Source organism: Mustela lutreola, chromosome 2, assembly GCF_030435805.1.
Source record: "Mustela lutreola isolate mMusLut2 chromosome 2, mMusLut2.pri, whole genome shotgun sequence".
Classification (NCBI taxonomy): domain Eukaryota; kingdom Metazoa; phylum Chordata; class Mammalia; order Carnivora; family Mustelidae; genus Mustela; species Mustela lutreola.
The window spans coordinates 1,616,838-1,636,059 of NC_081291.1; the positions used below are offsets into that span (position 1 = coordinate 1,616,838).

The 19,222-nt window shown below is 64.3% G+C and overlaps 1 protein-coding gene across 3 annotated transcripts in view; it reads right to left on the bottom strand.

Annotated features, from left to right (window-relative positions):
- Positions 1-6,374: 6,374 nt before the first annotated feature.
- GNG7 (G protein subunit gamma 7) overlaps positions 6,375-19,222 on the bottom strand; it is a 114,040-nt gene continuing 101,192 nt past the window's right edge. For all 3 annotated transcript variants that reach the window (XM_059159392.1, XM_059159393.1, XM_059159394.1), the window contains 2 exons: positions 12,147-12,263; positions 6,375-9,337 (listed from right to left, as the gene is read on the bottom strand). In XM_059159392.1, the coding sequence (XP_059015375.1) occupies positions 9,212-9,337; positions 12,147-12,227 (207 nt within the window). In that variant the 5' untranslated portion in view covers positions 12,228-12,263 and the 3' untranslated portion in view covers positions 6,375-9,211. The remainder of the gene's footprint in view (positions 9,338-12,146; positions 12,264-19,222) is intronic.

Genomic DNA, 19,222 nt, shown 5'->3' on the forward strand with positions numbered 1-19,222 from the left:
ACACTGTCCCCATCCCCCAACACCATCCCCCAGGGACATGGTCCCCTGGACACCAGCTCACACATGCACTGGACCCCAGTCCCCACCGCTCTCTAGGGTCCGTGGTGGAGGTGCGCCCCTCAGGGTCCGCAGCCCCACCCTGCGAGGACCCCCCTCGGGGAGCCCATTCGCTCGACCTCGGCAGCCGCGACGGTCGGTGTCGTCTTTCTCCCGCGCTGCAGCTCACTTTTGGGGCCGCGTCTCTCCAAGCAGGGCGGTCGGCCCGCTGCCCACCGAGAGAAGGCCCAGGCCAGGACCCTGAGCGGCGTCCGCCTGCAGCAGGAAATGCGTGCAGGCGTCGGAAGAGACGGCGGTCGCTCGTGCCGCGCAGGGCACGGCAGCATCCGGAGGCCGGCAGCCGGCGACCCTCGCTGACTGTCCTTGACGCCCGCCGTGTAGCCGCACAAGGACCTCGGGGCCCCCGACTGTGCTTGCGTTACCGAGGAGGACCCGAGCTGCGGCGCCGTGCGCTGCCGGCCGGCTCTCTCCGCCAGGCTGCCGGGCCTGCCTTGCCCGCCCCACCCCGGTGCCTGTCGCCGGAATGCTTTGGGATCCCCTCCGGAAACAGTCAAGGGGACACCGTGGGTGTCACAGCCCGGGGCCGGGGTCCACCGCGGCCCTCCTGCCCCGGGGGTGTGTTCTGAAAACCGCCTCAGAGAACCCACGGAGAGCGGCTTCCCGGTGTGCGGGCCGGAAAGACCAGACGCGCAGGGTGTTTCCTCTCCCTCCGTTCCAGGGCGGCCAGGACCCGGCTGGAGGACAGTCGGGCTGGCGGGGATGGGGGGGCGCCCCAGGGGGGCAGGTGTTGCTGGTGGAGCAGTTCCATGACCCGAGGGTTGGGTTTGGCTTCAGTGCACCCCGAAGCCATGTTCCCTCTTCCAGCAGGTGGGCGACCGTGAGCTCCGACCCCGTGCTCCTGCCCAGATGGTCTCGGTCTGAGCGCCCCTCCCTTGCGGACGCACCTCCAGCTGGCCCGGACGGCGAGGCCACGAGTGTTTGCAAACTCAGGACCTCCCGGGAGTCTCCTGAGGCTTCGGGACCGGGTTGCAGACAAGCTGACCCAGGGGGCAGGAGACACAGGGCTTTTCCTGGGTGTCCCCTAGAGTAGGAACCCACCTTCTGCCCGGGCTGGGAGACTCTAGAGGGGGGCGTGTGCCCACTTCCCCAGGATCCGCACGCGGCTTCATCCAGGACTACCTGCTCTGCTCACAGAAGAGCGCAGGGAGGACACAGGGATGAGAGCCCCTGCGGGAACCGGGGGCACAGGAGCGATGGGGGTGCTGGTGGGGACTGAGACCCCGACACCTGCTGGCTAGCCCGGGCTCCTCCTCGCCCGCCTGTCCCGCTCCCGGGCGCAGACAGACTGTGTTCTGACCAGAGGAAAAATGTTCTTCTCAACCGTGGGCTTGGAGTGCTTCCCAGAGGGAGGCATCCTGGCCAGAAAGGGCCACATTTTTCGGGCAGGCCCGCCGGAGAGGTCTCGCGCGTCACTCTTTCCACCGGGGGCTTCGAGCTGGCTCTGCGCAGCCACCACACGTGTGCAGCCGGGAGCGCTGGGGCCGCCGTGGCCACCCGGGGGGAGCCCCACCCGGAGCCATCGGAGCCCTCCCGCAGGGTTTCCCCCAACTCTGGATCTCCGGGGGCGGCGGAGACTGCCTCCTCGGTGCCCCCTCATGGGGGTGGGAGGGCGGGCAGGCTGGCGGGTCAGGCTTCGTGGCCCAGGTCCAGGTCGGGTTAGCGTTGTCACTCACCCCTAATTTGGGAGGGACACAAACGTTTGGGGACAAGATGCGTGCAGCAGGCGGGCTGCGCGCGGCTCTCGTCCTCCTGTCCTTTGCATCAGGGGGTTTCCGGAGGTTTCTCTGTTGGTGGCAAAGGTGTACGTGGGGAAGAATGTTAGAGTTCGAGGAAAGAGGGGCGAGGCTGGTGGGCATGGAGGAGGGACGAGCTGGCTCCCCGGGGATGTTGGCAGGGGTCACCAGGCTGCCAGCGCCGCCAGGGGTCACAGCTGCCCTGCCCAAGGTCATGGCAATCCGCAGGCCGCCTGGGGCAACAGCAGGTCCTAATGGACGTGGACCCAACGAGAGACCGTTGGGACAGGCTGGTTGGGCTGCAGAGCCCCGCTGGGGCAGTGCGAGGCCCCTCCCGGCCCTCCGTGACGCTCTGATCCCAGGAGTCCTCTCTGGGAAAGCTCCCGAACACGACTCAGTCCGCTTCCCAGAGACCCCAGCCCGGGGTCCGGCAGGGGCGACCGTGCCTGTGCGCTTGTGTCCCTCGCTGCCTTTTACAGAGCAAGGAACTGGAAGTCACGGAAATGAAAGAACGTTCCAGAACCGCTGCAGGGCCCTCACGGCTCCGGCAGTTCTTGGTTCCGGTACTTGGACGCAGCGTCACTGCTGCGAAGGCTTCTGTCTTCCAGGTGCGTTGAGCCTTCGGCGATGACGAAGGACCTCCCAGAAGGTCTCATGTGGCGCTTCTGGCCTCGCTTTCAACCCTGAAACCCAGCGCCGGTGGTTAGAGGGACTTGCTCAAGGTCACAGGGAAGCGGGGCTGTCTCCACTTGTTGGGATTTTTAAAAAATATATATTTAGAAGAAGAAGTGGGGGGGACCCGGCTGGCCCAGTTGGAGAGCGTGTGCATCTCAGGGGCGTTGAGTTCGAGCCCCATGCTGGGCAGAGAGATGACTTAAAATCAATAAAAAAAAATTTAAAAGAAGAGGAGGAAATACCGGCACAGGATAAAGCAATCGTCGAAGAAAACATTCGGTCACTATTTGCAAAGCGACGGCAGTCTTTCAACCCTGTCCGTCTGTGCCTCCCCTTCCTCCTGCTCTTGGGGCGACCATCAAAGCCCAGAAGAGGCTCTGAGGTCATTTTCGGAGATGCACACAGACATCGCTAAGACGTGATCCCGAGTTCAAGATTAGCCTCTTAATTTCATAAATAAAATGTCCGTTGGCTTTGAACGGGGCACAGGATTTCTTTCTCCCTGGAGCCGAGGTTTTGTGAAGTAGAATCGGGAGCATCGTGTCTTTTGTGCATTTCTCGAGAAGCTGGTTGGGGATGCGAGGAGGGTTGGAGACCCTGGCCAGGCGCTCTCCGGAGCTCCGGGACTGGGAGCGGGGCTGGCCATGCCCGGGGGTCCTGCGCGTCCCTGGGGCCCGAGCTCGGGAGCGCTGGCGCGTGGTCCAACACTCTCCTAGCACCATCTTGAAATTCTTCATTTTGAACCAAATCATTCAGCTGGCCCCACTGAGAGGCTTTGTGACTCCGAATCTGCCGTCTTTCCCGTCATGGGCTGGATGTGGTACCGGTGCTCGTGGAGCGACCACGCCGAGTATCGTTGTGAACTGGCTGCCTCTGTGGTCGGCGCTGGGTTTCTGGCTTTGACTGTGTCCAGCTCCAGCCTCTCGCCGGTCTCCCTGGGCTTAGGGACTCCAACCTCCCTCCTTTCTGCTGCGCAGACCCGGTCACTGGATGTAGGGCCCAGGGCCCAATGCAGCCCTGGCTCCTCTGCAAATGGCCTATCTCCAAAAAAGGCATGTGCGGAGGCGGGGGGTTCGGGGGGGCAGGGCTTGAATATAGAGTTTGTGGGGGGACACAGTTCCGCCCACCATGGTAGCCTAGCTGGAGCCCCTCTCCAAAGCCTTTCCTGACCCGCTGTCCCCCCCAACCCCCGCTGGAGCCCCGTCCCCTCCTTTGTGCTGTGATAACGCGTGGGTCCACTGGCCTCACTCTGGACCCCGGGACTGTAGTGAGTGAATCAGTGACATGAGCTTGCTGGGAACACACGGAGATGTTTCCGCAGCCCCGCACAATCATCTAGAAGAATCTGCCGCACTGGGTTGACCAGTGTCCCTTCCCCAAATTCCTGCCCACCTGGAACCCTGCCGTTTGACTGTCCTTGGAGATGGGGTCTTTGCTGATGATGTTCGTTAGGATGCGGTCCTGCTGGAATGGGGGTCCTGCACCCAGGGGCTGGGGTCCCTCCAGGAAGAGGGACTCCGGGAGACACACAGGGGGACTGGTGGCCACAAGGTGGAGATAGGAGGTGATGCTCCCAGCCTAGAGACCCCAAGGACCACCAAGAGCCCCCGGAGCTGCAGGAGGTGGGGAGGGTCCTCCCCGGAGCCTCCCGAGGTCGAGAGTGTAAATCCTGTGGTTCGAGCCACCCGGGGCCTGGTCCTTCGCCACAGCGGCCCCCCGAAGCCCTGGCACCCACTCTCTCTGGGCAGGAGGGGCCCCCGGATGGGAGTGTGCAGGCCCGAGGCTCAGAAACAGGCAGGTTTTGGGGTGCCTGTGTGGGTCACCCGTGGCTTCCTCCTGAACTGCTTCACTCTCCCCCCCCAAACAAAGGGGTGTTTGCGAGCCTGACGGCGGGAAATAAGCCCAGTGAAGACCAGAAGCCCGTGGCGGGGGCCTCTGCTCCCGGTGGGGGCTCAGTGTGGCCTCCGGCCCTCTTTCTACCTTTTCGGAGGCGCAGTGCACCGTGTCCGTGTCCTGCGGGGTCGCGTCCCTGCCCTAAGGTCGCCTGTGTTCACTCCCTCATGCTTCCGCCCTTCCCCGGCCCCCCGATCCGTTCGCGGTCTCGTGGTGGTGCCTCTTCCAGAAGCTCCCAGGGCTGGGGTCCCTGCGCGCGGCCCTCTCACCCTGGCCTCTGCTGCGTAACTCCTGCTCCTCATGGCTTCGGGGACGCCGCTGGGGGGGCCTGTGAGGCCGCCACGCCCCGGGGAGCCCAGCCCCCCCCCCATCTGCAGGTGTTTGACTCCGTGTCCCTGCAGGACTCCTGACCCCCCGGGGGCTGACAGCCTGGGCTCTGGGGAGGGGGGTGTGCGCGTCCTCGGGTCCCGCTCCTGAGCCGGCGGCCTGTGCCCTGGCCTCCCAGGACGCCCTCATGTGCCCCAGGGGCCCCAGGCAGGCTGCCGGGCCACTGGCCTGGGGGCAGCAGGTCCCTAACCTGCTAAGTGGATTCGGGGCACGAACAGCTCCCGCGTGTTCTGCAGCCGCCGTGGAATGCCCGGGAGGCTTCGGGTTTGGGGTGTTATGACAGAGGCAGCGCTGAACACCCCCGGGGCCTTCTGTGGACGCGTGCCGCATCCCTCTCAGGTGCGGGCCCGGAGCAGAGCCGCCAGGCCTTGTCCCGGGCTGGCCCTCGCCTGTCGCCGCCAGCAGCCGCTCTGAGGCCAGGCCGCCCGCACACCGGCCCCGTCCTGCAGCCACCCCACCCCCTGTCTCCAGAACTCTCCATCCCCCCACACAGAGACTCCGTCCCCATGAAGCAGGGGCTCCCCACGCCCCACCCCTGCCCCGGCTCCCACCCCCTCCTCTGTCTGTGTGGACGGGACTCCTCTGGGCCCTCCTGGGAGTGGGGACCTGCAGGACGGTCCTTCTGGGTCTGGCCGCTCTCGCTGGGGCTGGATTGTGTTCCCATGTGGGGACGGGCCGCGCCGTGTGCGCCCTTCATCGGCTAGTGGCCCCTTCCCCATGCTGTGAGCGGCTGCTGTGGGCGCCACACGTGGGGATGGTGCATCGGGGGCAAGTCTTGTGTTTGGGTTTTTGAACTCATTTTGATCTTATGCTCTCAGACGCAAAGAGGATAATTTTTATGAAGCTGGATCTGTAAATGTTTTAGACAAAGTTCTCTGCCGGGAGGTCAGCATCTTTCGTGGACAGATTTGTTACTAAACTTGAACTCTCTCCACAGTCCGGTGTGAGTCGGGACCACCACCCACTCGCCTTCTCCCCTGGGGTCTCTGGGGGCCGAGCGTGGCCGCTGGGTGGACTGGACGGTGGGGGCACCGGGCCTGGGGCACTCCGAGCTCTCAGGAGAGCGAGGCACTTTTCCGACAAGGGCAGCCCATGCTAGACGGAGGCCACCCCGAGCCGGGGGCACAGGGCTCAGGCATGCTGAACCTCACGCAGGGCAGCCTGAAGTTTTCGTTTCAAATTTATTTGAGAGAGAGAGAAGAAGAGAGAGAACGAGCAGGAAGCAGGAGCAGAGAGAGAGGGGGAAGCAGGCTCCCCGCCGAGCAGAGAGCCCGATGCGGGGCTCGATCCCAGGACCCCGAGAGCATGACCTGAGCCGGAGGCAGATACTTCACTGACGGAGCCCCCAGGAGCCCCTCTCTGAGGTTTTCTCGCTGCAAACTGGAAGGCCCATGGAGGCTGAGAGCCACCTTGTGGGGTTGCCTGAAGCCACGTTCCATCCACGCACCCCCTCCTAGCAGCAAGGGGTGCACGCGTGGGGGGCAGCCCGTCAACCGTGCCCGGCCCGCCCTCCCGCCCGACCCCAGCCGCCACAGGCGGCGGCACGGAGAGAGGACCAGGGAGCCTTGGTGCCGGGGATCAGTCAGTCTGTATTAACGATTCCACACAACATTAAAACACTGCAAGAAAGTGGGTGTGGTGCACCAGGAATTTTTTTCCCTTTTTAAAAAAAAAAAAAAATCAGAAATAAAAGCCACTGATCATCCCAAAGGGGTAGAACCTGCTAGAGCCACGGACGGCTTCTGCAAACCAGAACCGGTCTTTGCAACGTTTGGCAATGGTTTCCACGGACCGAGAAGGAAGCGGGCCAGGGCCCGACATATGGCTGCTTCTCCGGGGACTCCGTGGCAGGCTGGCTTTTTGTAGGTGTTCTTGGAGGACCAGCGCGACCTTTGGTGGCCTCACCTTGGCCGGGAAACTGCCCCTGGTCCCTCGCCCTCGGGGCAGGCTGACGGCCTCTCCCGGGCCCCCGCGCTCAGTGGGGCCGTGCAGAGCCGGGGGAGCTGCCAGGAGGCCCAGCGCTCGGACACGGACACCGGAGTCGCAGGCAGGACGCACCTTGTGCCGCCCGCGGTCCACGTCCCCAGGCCAGGGGTCACGCCCCCAGTCACTTAAATCTTGGCCTGGGGGTCACCTGTGGGGAAGGGTGCACATTCTAGCTCCTTCCTGGTGTGGGGGAGGGGAGGGGAGGCGCCCCACCTGCCAGCCCCCTGGGGACCCTCAGACTCGGTGTGTTGGGGACGGTGCTCTTCACTCTCCCCTATGACGCGGGTCTCGCCCAGGCCCGTGGCGCCAGCTCCGCCGGCTCCGGCTGACGCCGTGCACACGATGTGTTCCTGCGGGACGCGCCCAGGGAAGGCTTGGGCGCTCGAGGTCTACACTAGGGACACGGAGACGTCCTCTAGAAGGAGAACAGGAGCTGGAAGGACCCCCACGGTGGGGACGGCCGCCTCCCGGGGCTGAGGTCCGGGCGGCCCCTGGGGGAGGCAGCTGGGCGGGTGTGGTGGCCGGGGCTGGGGGCGCGCCCGTCCTCACCGTCTCTGGGGCTGGTTTACCCCCACCCCTCAGCCCCGGGGGGCTCTGACTTGAGTTGGGGTTCACTCCAGGGCTGGGGGTGCCGCTGGCTGTGGGGCTCCCTGACTCTGTTCAACCGCACCTGGGCCGCGGGCTGGGGACACGCGGTGAGGCTGAGCAGGACAAGGCCAGTAGGGAGGGGTGGACTGAGACCAGGGCCTCCCGTCCTCGCCGGGGACCCGCGGCCCGAGGACCAGCCCGGAGTGCTGGGAACGCAGGGGAAGGACAGGCTCCAGGGATTAAGGCTTTCACAGAAGGGGCCCGGACAGGCTTTGCTCGGCCAACTGCCTCCCCGGTCTGGTGTCTCGGGGCGGATCCCTGGGGCCCTGGCCATTCCGCCGCGGACAGCTTCTGCTCTGTCTCCTTGCTCAGCTGGGGATGGTAGGCGGCTGGCTTCCGCCCAGCGAAAGGTGGCCAGGGCATCAGGCCCTCGCAGCATCCCCGTCCAACGGCAGGTTTGGAGACACTGGGCTCCCCAAAACCCCTGGTGCTCCCGGACCGGCCGGAGAGAGCTGGGAGCCGGGGAGCAAGGCTGGACCCTACAGCCTGTGCCCCGGGGAGCCAGCCCACATGGGGACACATCCCGCCCATCCCCAAACCTTAGCGCTGCTGGGGTCTGGGCCTTGGCACTTGCAGGGCTGGGGGGTGGGGAGCAGGAGCCTTGAGGTCGGCACGAGGCCCTGGCCCCGGCCTGTAAGGGGAGGACCCTCCTGGGGGGGGTGCGCAGGGGTGCAAGGGTGGGGCAGGTGGGGGACAGGTGTGCCCGGGCCCTCCCTCCGCCTCCTGCTCCTGGAACCGTCCAGGTCGTCACAGGGGCCAAGCGACTGAAGAAAAGTCGAGGAAGGGCAGGTGAGCGGGTTAGGCATCTTACCCCCGGGGCCCACGGCTGCTTCCAGGACCGGACGCCTTCTGACCTGCGAGGCAGGGCCTCCCCAGGCCGCCCTCCCGTCTGCAAAGTGGTCACGGCCACAGGCAAGAGCGGAAAGCACAACAGAACACAACACGGCTGCCCGGAAGGGCCGAGCACGGACGGTTCGCGCTGCCCACCTCGCCGCGGGCGCTCAAAACGGGCTGCGACACAGGTGGCCGCTCCCGGGAGCCGGGCAGGGGCCTGGAGACCCGCCTCCCTGAGGGCTGGGGTCCCCGTGAAGGGCTGGGGGCCACGGCGGGGCTGTCGGGGGCCACGTGCCACACCGATGCCATGCCGGTGCCACGGTGCAGGGGGACATGAGGCCACGCGGGGCGCGCTGCACGAACAGAGCCCCCCTCCCGGCCCCTACCATCTGGGGGCGCCTTCCCCGTGACACGGAGCTGCGGGCTCTGGGCTCAGCGGAGAGGAGACGCGGTTCCCAAGCCGTGCGCGGGGCCCTCCGTGCACCCCTGACCTGGGGCGGCTCGGGGAGAAGCAGCGCTAACGCAGCAGCGTCGCCGGGTGCCCGTGTTTCCACAAACGGACAATGGTGCGAGGGTCACCATGTGCCGGGTGTCCGGGGCCACCGCCAGGTCCCCCGTCTCCTTCCCCCACCCGTCCCGGCCACTACCCCGATGGCGGCCCAGAGCCTCCAGACGCCATCAACGTGTCACTCGGGCATTTCTGCGGCTCCCCACGGGCCGCGGCTCCCCGGCGTCTCCCCACGGGGCCCGGACAGGACAGCGCTGCTGAGCTTGAAGCTCTAGCTAGACCCGGAGGACGCATTTTGCCGCATCCATGGTGGCGGCTGCTCGCCTCTCTTGGGGACTGAGCGTTTTGGGACTGGAGATGGCTCGCTTGCCGGCGCAGGGATGGACGCCCGAGCCGAGGGAGCCGGAGGGAGGGGCGCCTGGAGACGCGGCTACAGGATAATACAGGGCTTCTTGTCCTTAAAGGGGTTCTCGGAGGCGGGGACTCCCACCAGCAGGGGGTCGCTCCGGGCGTGCTGCTCGCAGTAGCTCATGAGCTCCGACGAGGCTTTGGACACCTGCACGTGGGCACAAGGACCAGAGAGGACAGGTCAGACGGGCTGCCCCACGCACGTACACTGCAGCTGAGGCGGGAACAGCCCAGCGTCCACCCAGTGGGACAGATACACCCGGTCTGTCCACCCACACACGGGAGCATCCCCGGCCCCAGCAGGAGCGAGGCCCCCCATGTGTTGCCCCAAGGACGGACGACGCGCAGGCCAGACACAGGAGGCCACACGGTGTGTGAGTCCAGTGTCTGACACATCCCGACCAGGCTCCTCTCCGGACGGGACGGGGGCTCGTGGGGGCTGGGGAGGGGACTGTTGATGGGGACGGGCTCCTTTTGGGGAGATGGAATGTTCTGGAACAGGGTGAGGCAGGCAGTGGTTGCACAGACGAGTGTGTTATCACCGCGGCCAAGAGAGAGACGGAGCCCTCTCTAGGACTCAGACCAAGACTCCATTCCCACCCAAGACAGGAGGGCACAGGAGAAGTCATCCCAGCATCGGAGGGACCCCAACACCAATTCCTGGGCCTTCCTTTGCTGGGCCCTGAGCTGGCTGGGGGCAGTGACCTGGGCGAGGGAGCTGACACCTGGGGCACTTGCCTCAGGGTCCCCAGAAGAGGAGGGGGCAGGTGCAGAGAGGGCCACTCAGGCCCTGGGAAAGCTGATGGGGGATAGGGGTGCTTCGTCACAGCAGCGGGCACAGCCCAGCCCTGCACCCCACCTTCTAGGGTGCGCATCTGGGGCTGTGGTGGGCTCCGTCCCACTCCACTCTCACTAGCAGTGCTGGGGGCTGGGCACCGGGGTTCAGGGATCCGGGGCTCCTGGGTCTCCTCCCTGTGGTGGGAACGGTCAGGGGAGCCTGCTTCCCCACGTGCCAGGAGCGGGGGCGACCGGGGAGAACTGGCGGGAGTGAGGACTCTCCTCGGGCTCTGTGGTCTGGGGCCCTGCACCCCTGAAAGCCAGGGCTGCCCAACCTCGTCCCCAGGGCTGCCCCGTCTGCAGGCTGGTCTCGAGGTTCATCCTGGGGACACTCCTACCCACAGAACCTGACAATTGCCACTGTCCCGAGCCCGCAGGCACTCCCAGGGCCGCCGCCGCGGATGAGCTTGGTTTCTAGAGCTGTATTTGGAAAGCAACCCTCCAAAACGACAAAAATAGCCTCCGGACCCTGGAAATAACCGATGCGGTGGCTCAGGCGTGTGGCCCCCCGCTCACGCCCCCGCGTCAACAGGAAAGCTCTGCCCAGAGGGCCGGGCCCCCCATGCCCGCCTCGCTGCCCCTTGCCAGGCCCTGGCCCTGCCGGCTTTTCAGATGCGCCCATATTTGTGGTTCTGGTCGCCGGTTTGGGGATGGAAAGCCTTAGGCGGGGCCGCAGTGGGAGGGTGGGGCCCGTCCTCTCCCTCCTCCGCCTTCAAGGGTGGCAGGACTCCTCCAGCACATCAAACGGGCCGGAATGAATCGCGCTCTCCGCCAGCAAACCGCGGCAGCCGCGGCTTTCAAGCCTTTCTCTTTCTTCAGCCAGAAGGAATGCTTTGAATGCTCAGGGCTCTGGAACGTTCAGACCCTCCCGGGAGCTGCCTCCCCAACCCAGGGGGCTGCGGGAGCCCCCCACCCCACCCGCAGGGCTGACAGGCAGGTGTCAGTCAGTCTGGGGCTGGGTCGCCGCTGCTGAACTTCCGCGGCAGCAGGACGTTCACTCAGTAGAGTGGCAGGTGCGCAGAGAATCCGTCTGAACAGCCCCGCGCCGCCGATGTCCGGTTTCACGTGTCCACTTGGCCAGGTCAGAGGGCCCGAGTGGAGATGTCACTGGGAAGGTCATTCTTATAGGAGATTAACATGTAAATGGGTTGACACAGAGTAGGGAGACGAGCCCCTCAACGTGGGTGGGCCACTTGCCATCAGTTGAAGGCCTCCAGAGGTGACAAAGTCTGCCTCCAGGTGGCCCTGGGGACTTGAGCGGCTGTGTCAACCCTGGCCTGGATCTCCGGTCTGCCCTGCAGATTTTGGACTTGCCGGCCCCCCTGGTCTGTGAGCCAGTTCCTTAAAAAACCCCTGGCTCTCTCGACACCTGTCCTCCTGGCCTGTGCCCTCGGGTGTGATGAAAAGGCACCGTCTTTCTCCCGGGAGAGGCCGCACCCGGGCCGCCGGCCCTTTTTGGAAAGACTGAGTCTGCAGAGCTGGGGCCCGACTAGAACGAGCTCTGGTGTGGGTCTCTAGTCCCTGAAGGGTGAAGTGTCTGTGAGCAGGAACGGCTTGTCCTTTTTTTTTTTTTTTTTTTTTTTTTTTAAAAAAGGTTTTTTTTTATTTATTTATTTGACAGACAGAGATCACAAGTAGGCAGAAAGGCAGGCAGAGAGAGACAGAGGAGGAAGCAGGCTCCCTGCTACGCAGAGAGCCCGATGCGGGGCTCAATCCCAGGACCCTGGGATCATGACCTGAGCCGAAGGCAGAGGCTTTAACCCACTGAGCCACTCAGGTGCCCCTCCTTTTTCTTTTTTTAGCATAAAAAGCAAACACACTTATTTCAAAAAATCCAAACAACGCAGAAGTGAAGAAGAAGCCGGCACGGAGCCCGGGGTCCTCCCTTCTCTGGGCCGCGGCTCTTGAGGGAAGGACCCCCGGGGCTGGGGGTGGGCTCAGCCTTGCCTCGGGCTCCCCCCGCACAGGCTTTGTATCAGCTGGGTCTTTCCACTGAGGAAACGGAGGCTCAGAGAGGTTGTGGGGGGGCCCGAGGCCGCCCAGCTCGGGGAAAGGCAGTGCCCGCTCTGGGGCAGGGCCCCCAGGGGTCTCCCCGCCCTCCACCCGTCCGCCCAGCTCACCTTGATGCGCTCGATGCCGGCTTCGATGCGCAGCTGCTCCACCAGCTTCCGGGCCTGGGCTACGTTGTTAGTGGCTGACATCGTGGGCCATCAGCGCCGGCCCCGCTGTCCAGAGAGCTGCCGGGGGGAGCAGACGGATGTCAGCTGGCTCGTGAAGCCCCGGCCCCGTGGCCAGAGGATGCTCCCCCCAACCCAGAAGCCTCCACCTGAGCCCCCGTGCCCATGTCCCCGGGGTGGGGCGGTGGGAGGCTCAGCCGAGGCGTCTCCGTGGCCCCCCTGTGCTAGTGGGGTAAGTGCTCCCCAGATGGGACCACTAAGCCTTTCAGGGCCGTCGACCAAACCCCAGCACTGACACGGGGGTGACTCAGAATGAGGTACTCATGGGGCACGTTCTGTGTTCCCTGCCCTGCTCCGTGCCCCGCAGCACCACTGGCACTGGGCAGGGTCACGGTCTGGGGGCGTCCCAGGCACATCTTCGGCCCCCACCCTTCGATGCCATGACGTCCCAGTTGTGACAGCCACCTATGTGTCCGGACACGGCCCCGGGGGACTCAGAGTCATCTGGGAGACACCCCGGCTCTGGACCACAGCAGGTCCCCCGGGAGGCCCCGTGTGCTGTGGGTCCCGGGACCGGCTCCCCATCCTTCATCCCGAGGCTCGTTTGCCCGGAGGATGGCCCGCCCTGTCAGAACCCCGCTGAGCGCGGCTGGGCGCAGGGGGAGGCTCGTGGCTCCTGTCTTCGAGGGTCCCTGCCTCCGACTTCCCTCGCCAGGCCCAGCCGTGACCGGGGCCCCCACAGGAGGCCGCCGGGGCGGGAGCGCGGGCTCCTGCTTCCTGCACGGGAGAGGCTTCTGGGGGCGGGAGGGGGGATCCATGTCACCCGTCGACAAGGGAGCCCACTTGGTTTGGCGGGGTTTCCCCGAGCTCTCTGTTGTCCCGGAGAGGCCAGGACAAACGCCACAGACTAGGGAGCTGAGCCCAGCAGGAATCCATTCTCCCACATTCTGCAGCTCAGAGGGCTGAGGTCCAGGCGGGGGCAGGGCTGGGCGCCCCCCGCGAGGGTCTGGGGAGGCTCTTCCTCGAGCGGCTGGTGCGGCCACACCGCTCGACCTCTGCCTAGTCGACCTCTGCCTCACGTGACCTTCTCACCGGGACACCCTCAGTCGTGACCTGCTCTTCCTAACTACCTGCATCTGTAAAGACCCATTCTGAGGTTCTGGTGGACGTGAGTTTGGGGGGACACTATTCACCCCGCGACGCCTTTCTTGAGGGTGGCTCACAGCCTCCACTCACAGCGGGTAAGCGACTGCAGAGAAACCCTCTTCTCGACCCCGAGCAGCCCTTCCGTGAATTCTCTGAGAGCTGCTGCTCAGCAATGGGGGTGCCTGCGGCTTCGATGACCAGGAGGCACCCAGCGGTGCTCGCTCCCCCACAGCTTCAGGAAGCGGCTGTCACGTCTCAGGGGCTCGGGGCCGGTCGGGGGCCTCCCCCCTGCTCGCCCAGCGAGAAGACCAACCTTTTGCTGCACCAATGATTCTGGCTTTGCTCGTGTTTGAGGGTGACCGAGTTTCCTTCCCAAGTATTTCTATGGATCTATGTTTTCATGACTTTAAAATCTGGAGGTGCCCGTTGACTCCCACGCAGCGGCAGGGAATGACAGATTCCTGTGCCTGGTTCCCCAAGGACGACGTCTCACAAAACCACAAGGCACAGGGACGCGGGCACAGAGGACATGGGCATCCCTCTGTGCCCCGTCCCCCGCACCCCCCCGGCCCTGGCGACCACCCATGTGGTTTCCTTCTCCAAACGTCCGTCATTTCAGGAACGGTGCGTAAGTGGAACCGTACGACCATAACCTTCCCGGACTGGCTTTCCCCGACGGGATCACCGTGGGGCACCCAGGAGAGGCACCCAGACCGCCGTGCGCGTGGCTAGCTCCCTGCAGAGCGGCGGTCCCCGGTCCCCCGGGGCGGATGCAGCTCACCTGCGGAAGGTCAAGGTCCCCCGCCCAGAGCTGCGGCAGCCCCGCGGTTCGCCGGCAAAAGGTCAGTCTGGCCCAGTTCCCGTTTTGGGCCCTCACGAGGCCGCTGCCCCAAATTGTGCGCAGACTTCTGCGCAAACCCAAGGGTTTGTCTCTGAGATCAACGCTGAGGGATGGGACTTCGGGTTCAATTTTCAGAGAAGACGCCAAGCTGTCTTCCAGAGTGGCCGGGCCACCCGCGTTCACACCAGCACCGGACGAGCGGCGCTCGCTAAGTTTCGTAATTCAGCTGTGCACCCTTTCCCCGTTGCTTGGCCGGCAAAGATGAGACGTTCCCCGCAGTCTTCCTCTAGGGGCTCTGGCAGAGCGGTTCCGACGGCTGAGCGCGTCCTCCAAGGACACCGGGCCGAGCGCGTCGGGAATCTCGGGATCCCACGACCAGGGGGGCTCCTGGTACCGGGGCGGGGCAGGACCCTGCTCAACCCCCACCATGCCTGGGACACCCCGCCCCCCACCGCCCGGGCACGACCCGCTCAGGGTCTTCAGTGTCCAGGCTGAGGAGGCTCCCGGGGGACCCGCACGGGTGTCTGTGCAGACACAGGGCCCAAGGTCAGGAGTCGGGGGAGACACTGGGCCAGGAACGAGCAGCAGCCTGTGTCTGTCACGACGCAGCGGGCACGGTCTGCTCGGGGTCGCCGGAGCCAGGGGGCCGCACGCAAGTAAAGGCAGCTTTCAGCCTCCGTCCCTCTGTCCCTCCGCCTGTCCGTCCCTCTGTCCGTCCCCCTGTCCGTCCCCCTGTCCGTCCCTCTGTCCGTCCTTCTCCACCCTCCCCCCCTTCCAGTCTAATTATTTATTTAAGTCTTCCCTACACCCACTGTGGGGCTTGAACTCATGGCTCTGAGATCAAGAGTCCCACGCTCTTCGACTGAGCCGGCCACGTGACCCAGATTTCAGATTTTCAAAACATTTTCTATTTAGCAATAATAATAATAATAATAAAGGGCCACCGATACACACAATACCTTGGGGGGGGGGGTCTCCAGGCAGTTAGACTGAGTGAAAAAAGCCAATCCCAAAGGTCACGGGACGTGCGGTTCCATTTTCCGAACGGGTCTCAGATGACAGAACTGTCGAGACGGGGGACAGTTTCACGGTCCGGGGCGGGTGGTGGGCCTGGGAAGGAGGGGCTCCTCGTGGCCCTGGAAACGTGGGCTCCTTGAAGGGGGCAGGAGGCTCACGGCCCGCACGTGTGACAACCTTGCACAGTTCCACACACATGTACACACGCGGGACCGCAGCAACAGAGAAAGGCAGTGGACGGTGTCGTGTGGACGTTCTGGTTGTGATACCGGCCTTACGTCCACAGGAGGCTACCGTTGCAGAAGCTGAGCGAGTGACACGTGGACCGTCTCTGCTTTGTTACAACTGCGTGTGAATCCAAAGTGACCTCCGCAGAAGTCTCAGGAGAAAGACCCCTCCACGCCGCCTGGCTCCCTGCCCCTTCTGGCAGACATCCAGCCCCCTTCTGGGCCAGAAAGGGCCTGAGTGTGTCTGTTCTGGGAGCACAGAGCCCACGTGTGGGTTTCCAGAAGGCTCTGATTCAGCAGAGAGCTTCAAAGCAGCCACAAAACATCCAGCTCAGGGAAAACGGCCCTTGGTTGGGCTTACAAATACCTAAATTACTCAGCGCTAAATATAGACGCGTTGGGATAAGAAACGGGCTGGCCCCGTGGCGTGTTTTCCTTGGAAGGCCCGGGACGCCTGCTGGGCATCCACACTCAGAAGTGTCCACCGGGATCCCAGCACCCCCGCACCCCTGAGGCCACCCCCAGCCTGGGCTCCCTCTGAAGCACGGAGCCCCGCAGTGTGGCTGGCTTCTTGTTCCAGGCACGTCCCGAAAGGCTCCCTCTGGGATGGCAGGGGATGTGCACGCCCACGAGTGTGTGCATGCATGTGCGTGTGCAGTGGGTGTGCGTGTATGTGAGCGTGCACACACGTGTCCAGGTACAGACGTGTGTGCATGTGCACCGCACCCGTGCATGTGTGCCCGAGTGTGCTGAGACACGGGGACCAGACGCTGGTTGCGTCATCGCCGTGCACGCGGCAGACTCAGCCTTGTCCTGGCAGGGGTCATAGCCCGTCACTGACTCACGGCCCAGCCGTAGCCCCGACACAACAGGCGGAGGCGCTGAGTCAGCCCCGGCACATTCCTCGCTTGGTGCTAGTCCACAAGCAGCACATGACGGCGCCCAACTTGGCCGGACCTGCTCGGGTCCTGGGGGACAGGAGGGAGTGGGCGCGGGGACAGGAGGGTGCCCGGCGCGGGGACAGGAGGGCGCGGGCTGGGCTGTCTGTCCTGGCCCTGACTCCCGGTCCTGCCCCTGCAAGGTGCCCAGGGCACAGCTCGGGGGACGCCCCACCCCTGCTGGGAAGCCATGCCGAGCCTAGGGGCTCCTGCGTGAGAATCTCCCGTGGGCGTGTGTGACAGGAAGGACAGCAGAGGCCTCCCGCCCTGGAGTACGTTGGGAGGTTGTGGCATCACGATGGGGGGGGGGGCAGGCACCCCTGGAAGGAACAGATCTGCCCTTACACAGCAGGCTCCGGTGCACACAGGGTCAAACAAGTCATGGGGAGGGGCAGCGTGTCTTCCACGGTGGGCTGCGGACGCGGCCCCATGGGGACACAGAGCGGCGTCTGACGGGGCGTCCCTGACCCCACCCCTCCGTGCCAGGAGCACCCCCGGTCCCGACGGCTGCAGACACCCCCAGACGTCGTCCTGTGTCCCCAGGGAGCTGAGCCGGCCTGGCATGGGAGCCACTGACCGGCCTTGTCCTTCCTTGTCGGGAAGGACATACGCACAGATCCGTGAAGCTGTCCCAGGTGCTTAACCTCAGTCACGGACAAGTTAGGTTCTGGCACGGAAGCAACGGAAAGAACAGAGAAGGCCAGCAACTCTGATCTTCTGGAAACGGGCAGAACTTCATGACAGTGCTAACTGGACTGGAAACCAAGGCCACCACCGACCCGGCCAAGGCCACGGCAACGCGGACGCTGACGGGCAGCCCTGTAAGGTGTTAATCACACACGGGCCGGGCCCCCCGGAGGTGCAGCACAAGGACTCACGGAAGCAATTCAGGTAAGAAGTGATTTAACCGATAAAACCCGAAGGGGCACCTGGGTGGCTCAGTGGGTTAAGCCTCTGCCTTCGGCTCAGGTCATGGTCTCAGGGTCCTGGGATCAAGCCCCGCATCAGGTTCTCTGCTCGGTGGGGCGCCTGCTTCCCTCTCTCTCTGCCTCTCTGCCTGCTTGTGATCTCTGTCTGTCAAATAAATAAATAAAATCTTAAAAAAAAAGATATGCATGGGTAAAGGCAGACAGAGAACCTCAAAGTGACAAATTTAAGTAGGCTCTGTACTCGACGCGGGACTCGAACTCATGACCCCGCGATGGCGAGTCCCACGCTCCACCCTCCGAGCCCACCGGGTGCCCCTGAGGGACAATTTCGTCAGCAATTATTCTCACGACATCCTTCAGTGAAGGGTGTCCGTGCAGGGACAATCTGCATACAGGGAAATTTGTCCTTTTGGGCACACAGTCGACGAGGTTTCACACACATCCTGTCAGGCTGCCGACACCACCCTCCAGATCCAGACTCTGTCCCGTGCCCCTGGGACGCGCCCTGTGCTGCTGCGTTTGCAGCCAGCCCCTGCAGCCTCGGTCCAGAAGTCTGCAAACACAGGCCCGTGAGCCGGTCTGGCCTTCCTCCCTCAGCAGATGGCCTGGTGGGTCGCCGTGTCGTGGGGCCCACGGGCCCGCGGCTCCTGTTCGGGGCTGTGTAGTCGCCCACAGCCCATCCGGGACACAGCGGGGCCTGTTGGTCCTTTTGCTAACCGGGCCACGTCAGGGCACGGGAGACCGTGAAGAATGCCGCGACGCGCTCGTGCCCAGGGTCCGTGGAGCCCGCGCTCCCGGTCCTTCTGGGGGACGCCCGGGCGTGGGACTTCCAGTTGCGCCGGCAGGTGTCAGTTTAACTTTACAAGTTAAATATTTTCCAAGCAGTTTCCAAAGTCACTACACTTTGAAATAATCCGACAGGGATTGCAAAAATAGTATAGCCCCGTGTGCCCCTCTCCCCCGACGGTGACGTGTCCTACGCGACCACGGGACATCACGAGGTCGAGACGCCAAGGCTGCCTGATGTCCGCTCAGGTGTCCCCAGCCCTCCCGCGGCTCCTTTCTCTGCAGAACGGATTTCTGCCCCGGCCCTTCCCTCCGGGAGGGTCTGGCCCCCATCCCTGACCCAGCGTCCAGCCCCTTCCTCCCGAGCTCCTGCAGGCTGGCCCCGCGCTGCTGTGAGCACCACGGGGCACACGAAGGTTGGAGTAAATGTTTGCTGAGTGGGTGGATGGGCAGATGCACGTGAAGAAGTGCGACCGGTCTGGGCTCCGGTCTGCAAAGCTGCTCGTGTTCATCACGTCGTAAACACGCCCGGCCAGCAGCGGGGGGTGGGGTGGGGGGGGCAGAGTCTCTTCCCGTTCCGTGCCGTGGACCCCGGGGCCAGACTGTTCTCTGAGATCATTCCCCTGCCCCACCCGCTCAGCGCCAAGAGAACCCCCCACCCCCACTGTGACGGCTGCAGATGTCCCCAGACACTGTCCCATGTCCCCTGGGGCTAGGATCTAAGTCCTTTATGCGAAGAAACTGTAGCTAAGAGAGGCTCATTAGGGCAAAACGTGAAGTTTCTTTGAGACTGAAAGGTAATAAATGAAAATAGAAGCTTGTTTCAAAAACGGTTTAATTTTCTTAGCGTCCGACGACCTCCCGTGACGGCAAGTGACCCGGGACGAGCTGCACCTTGAACTCACCAGCCACTTGCCCGGCAGTGAGGCCGCAGGTGCCGGGGAGGGGCAAAGCAGGAGCGGGGGCCCACGGGACGCGGCAGGCCTGCATTCCGCAGACCTCGAAGCTGTGTGGCTGTGGGGAAGCTACCACCCCTCTCTGAGCTCCAGCAAACTCTGCAGTGCTCAGAGTGTCAGGCCCTCCCCGGCCAGGCCTGGCACACCTCCAGGTCCCCAAGTTCCAGTGCCAAGGAACA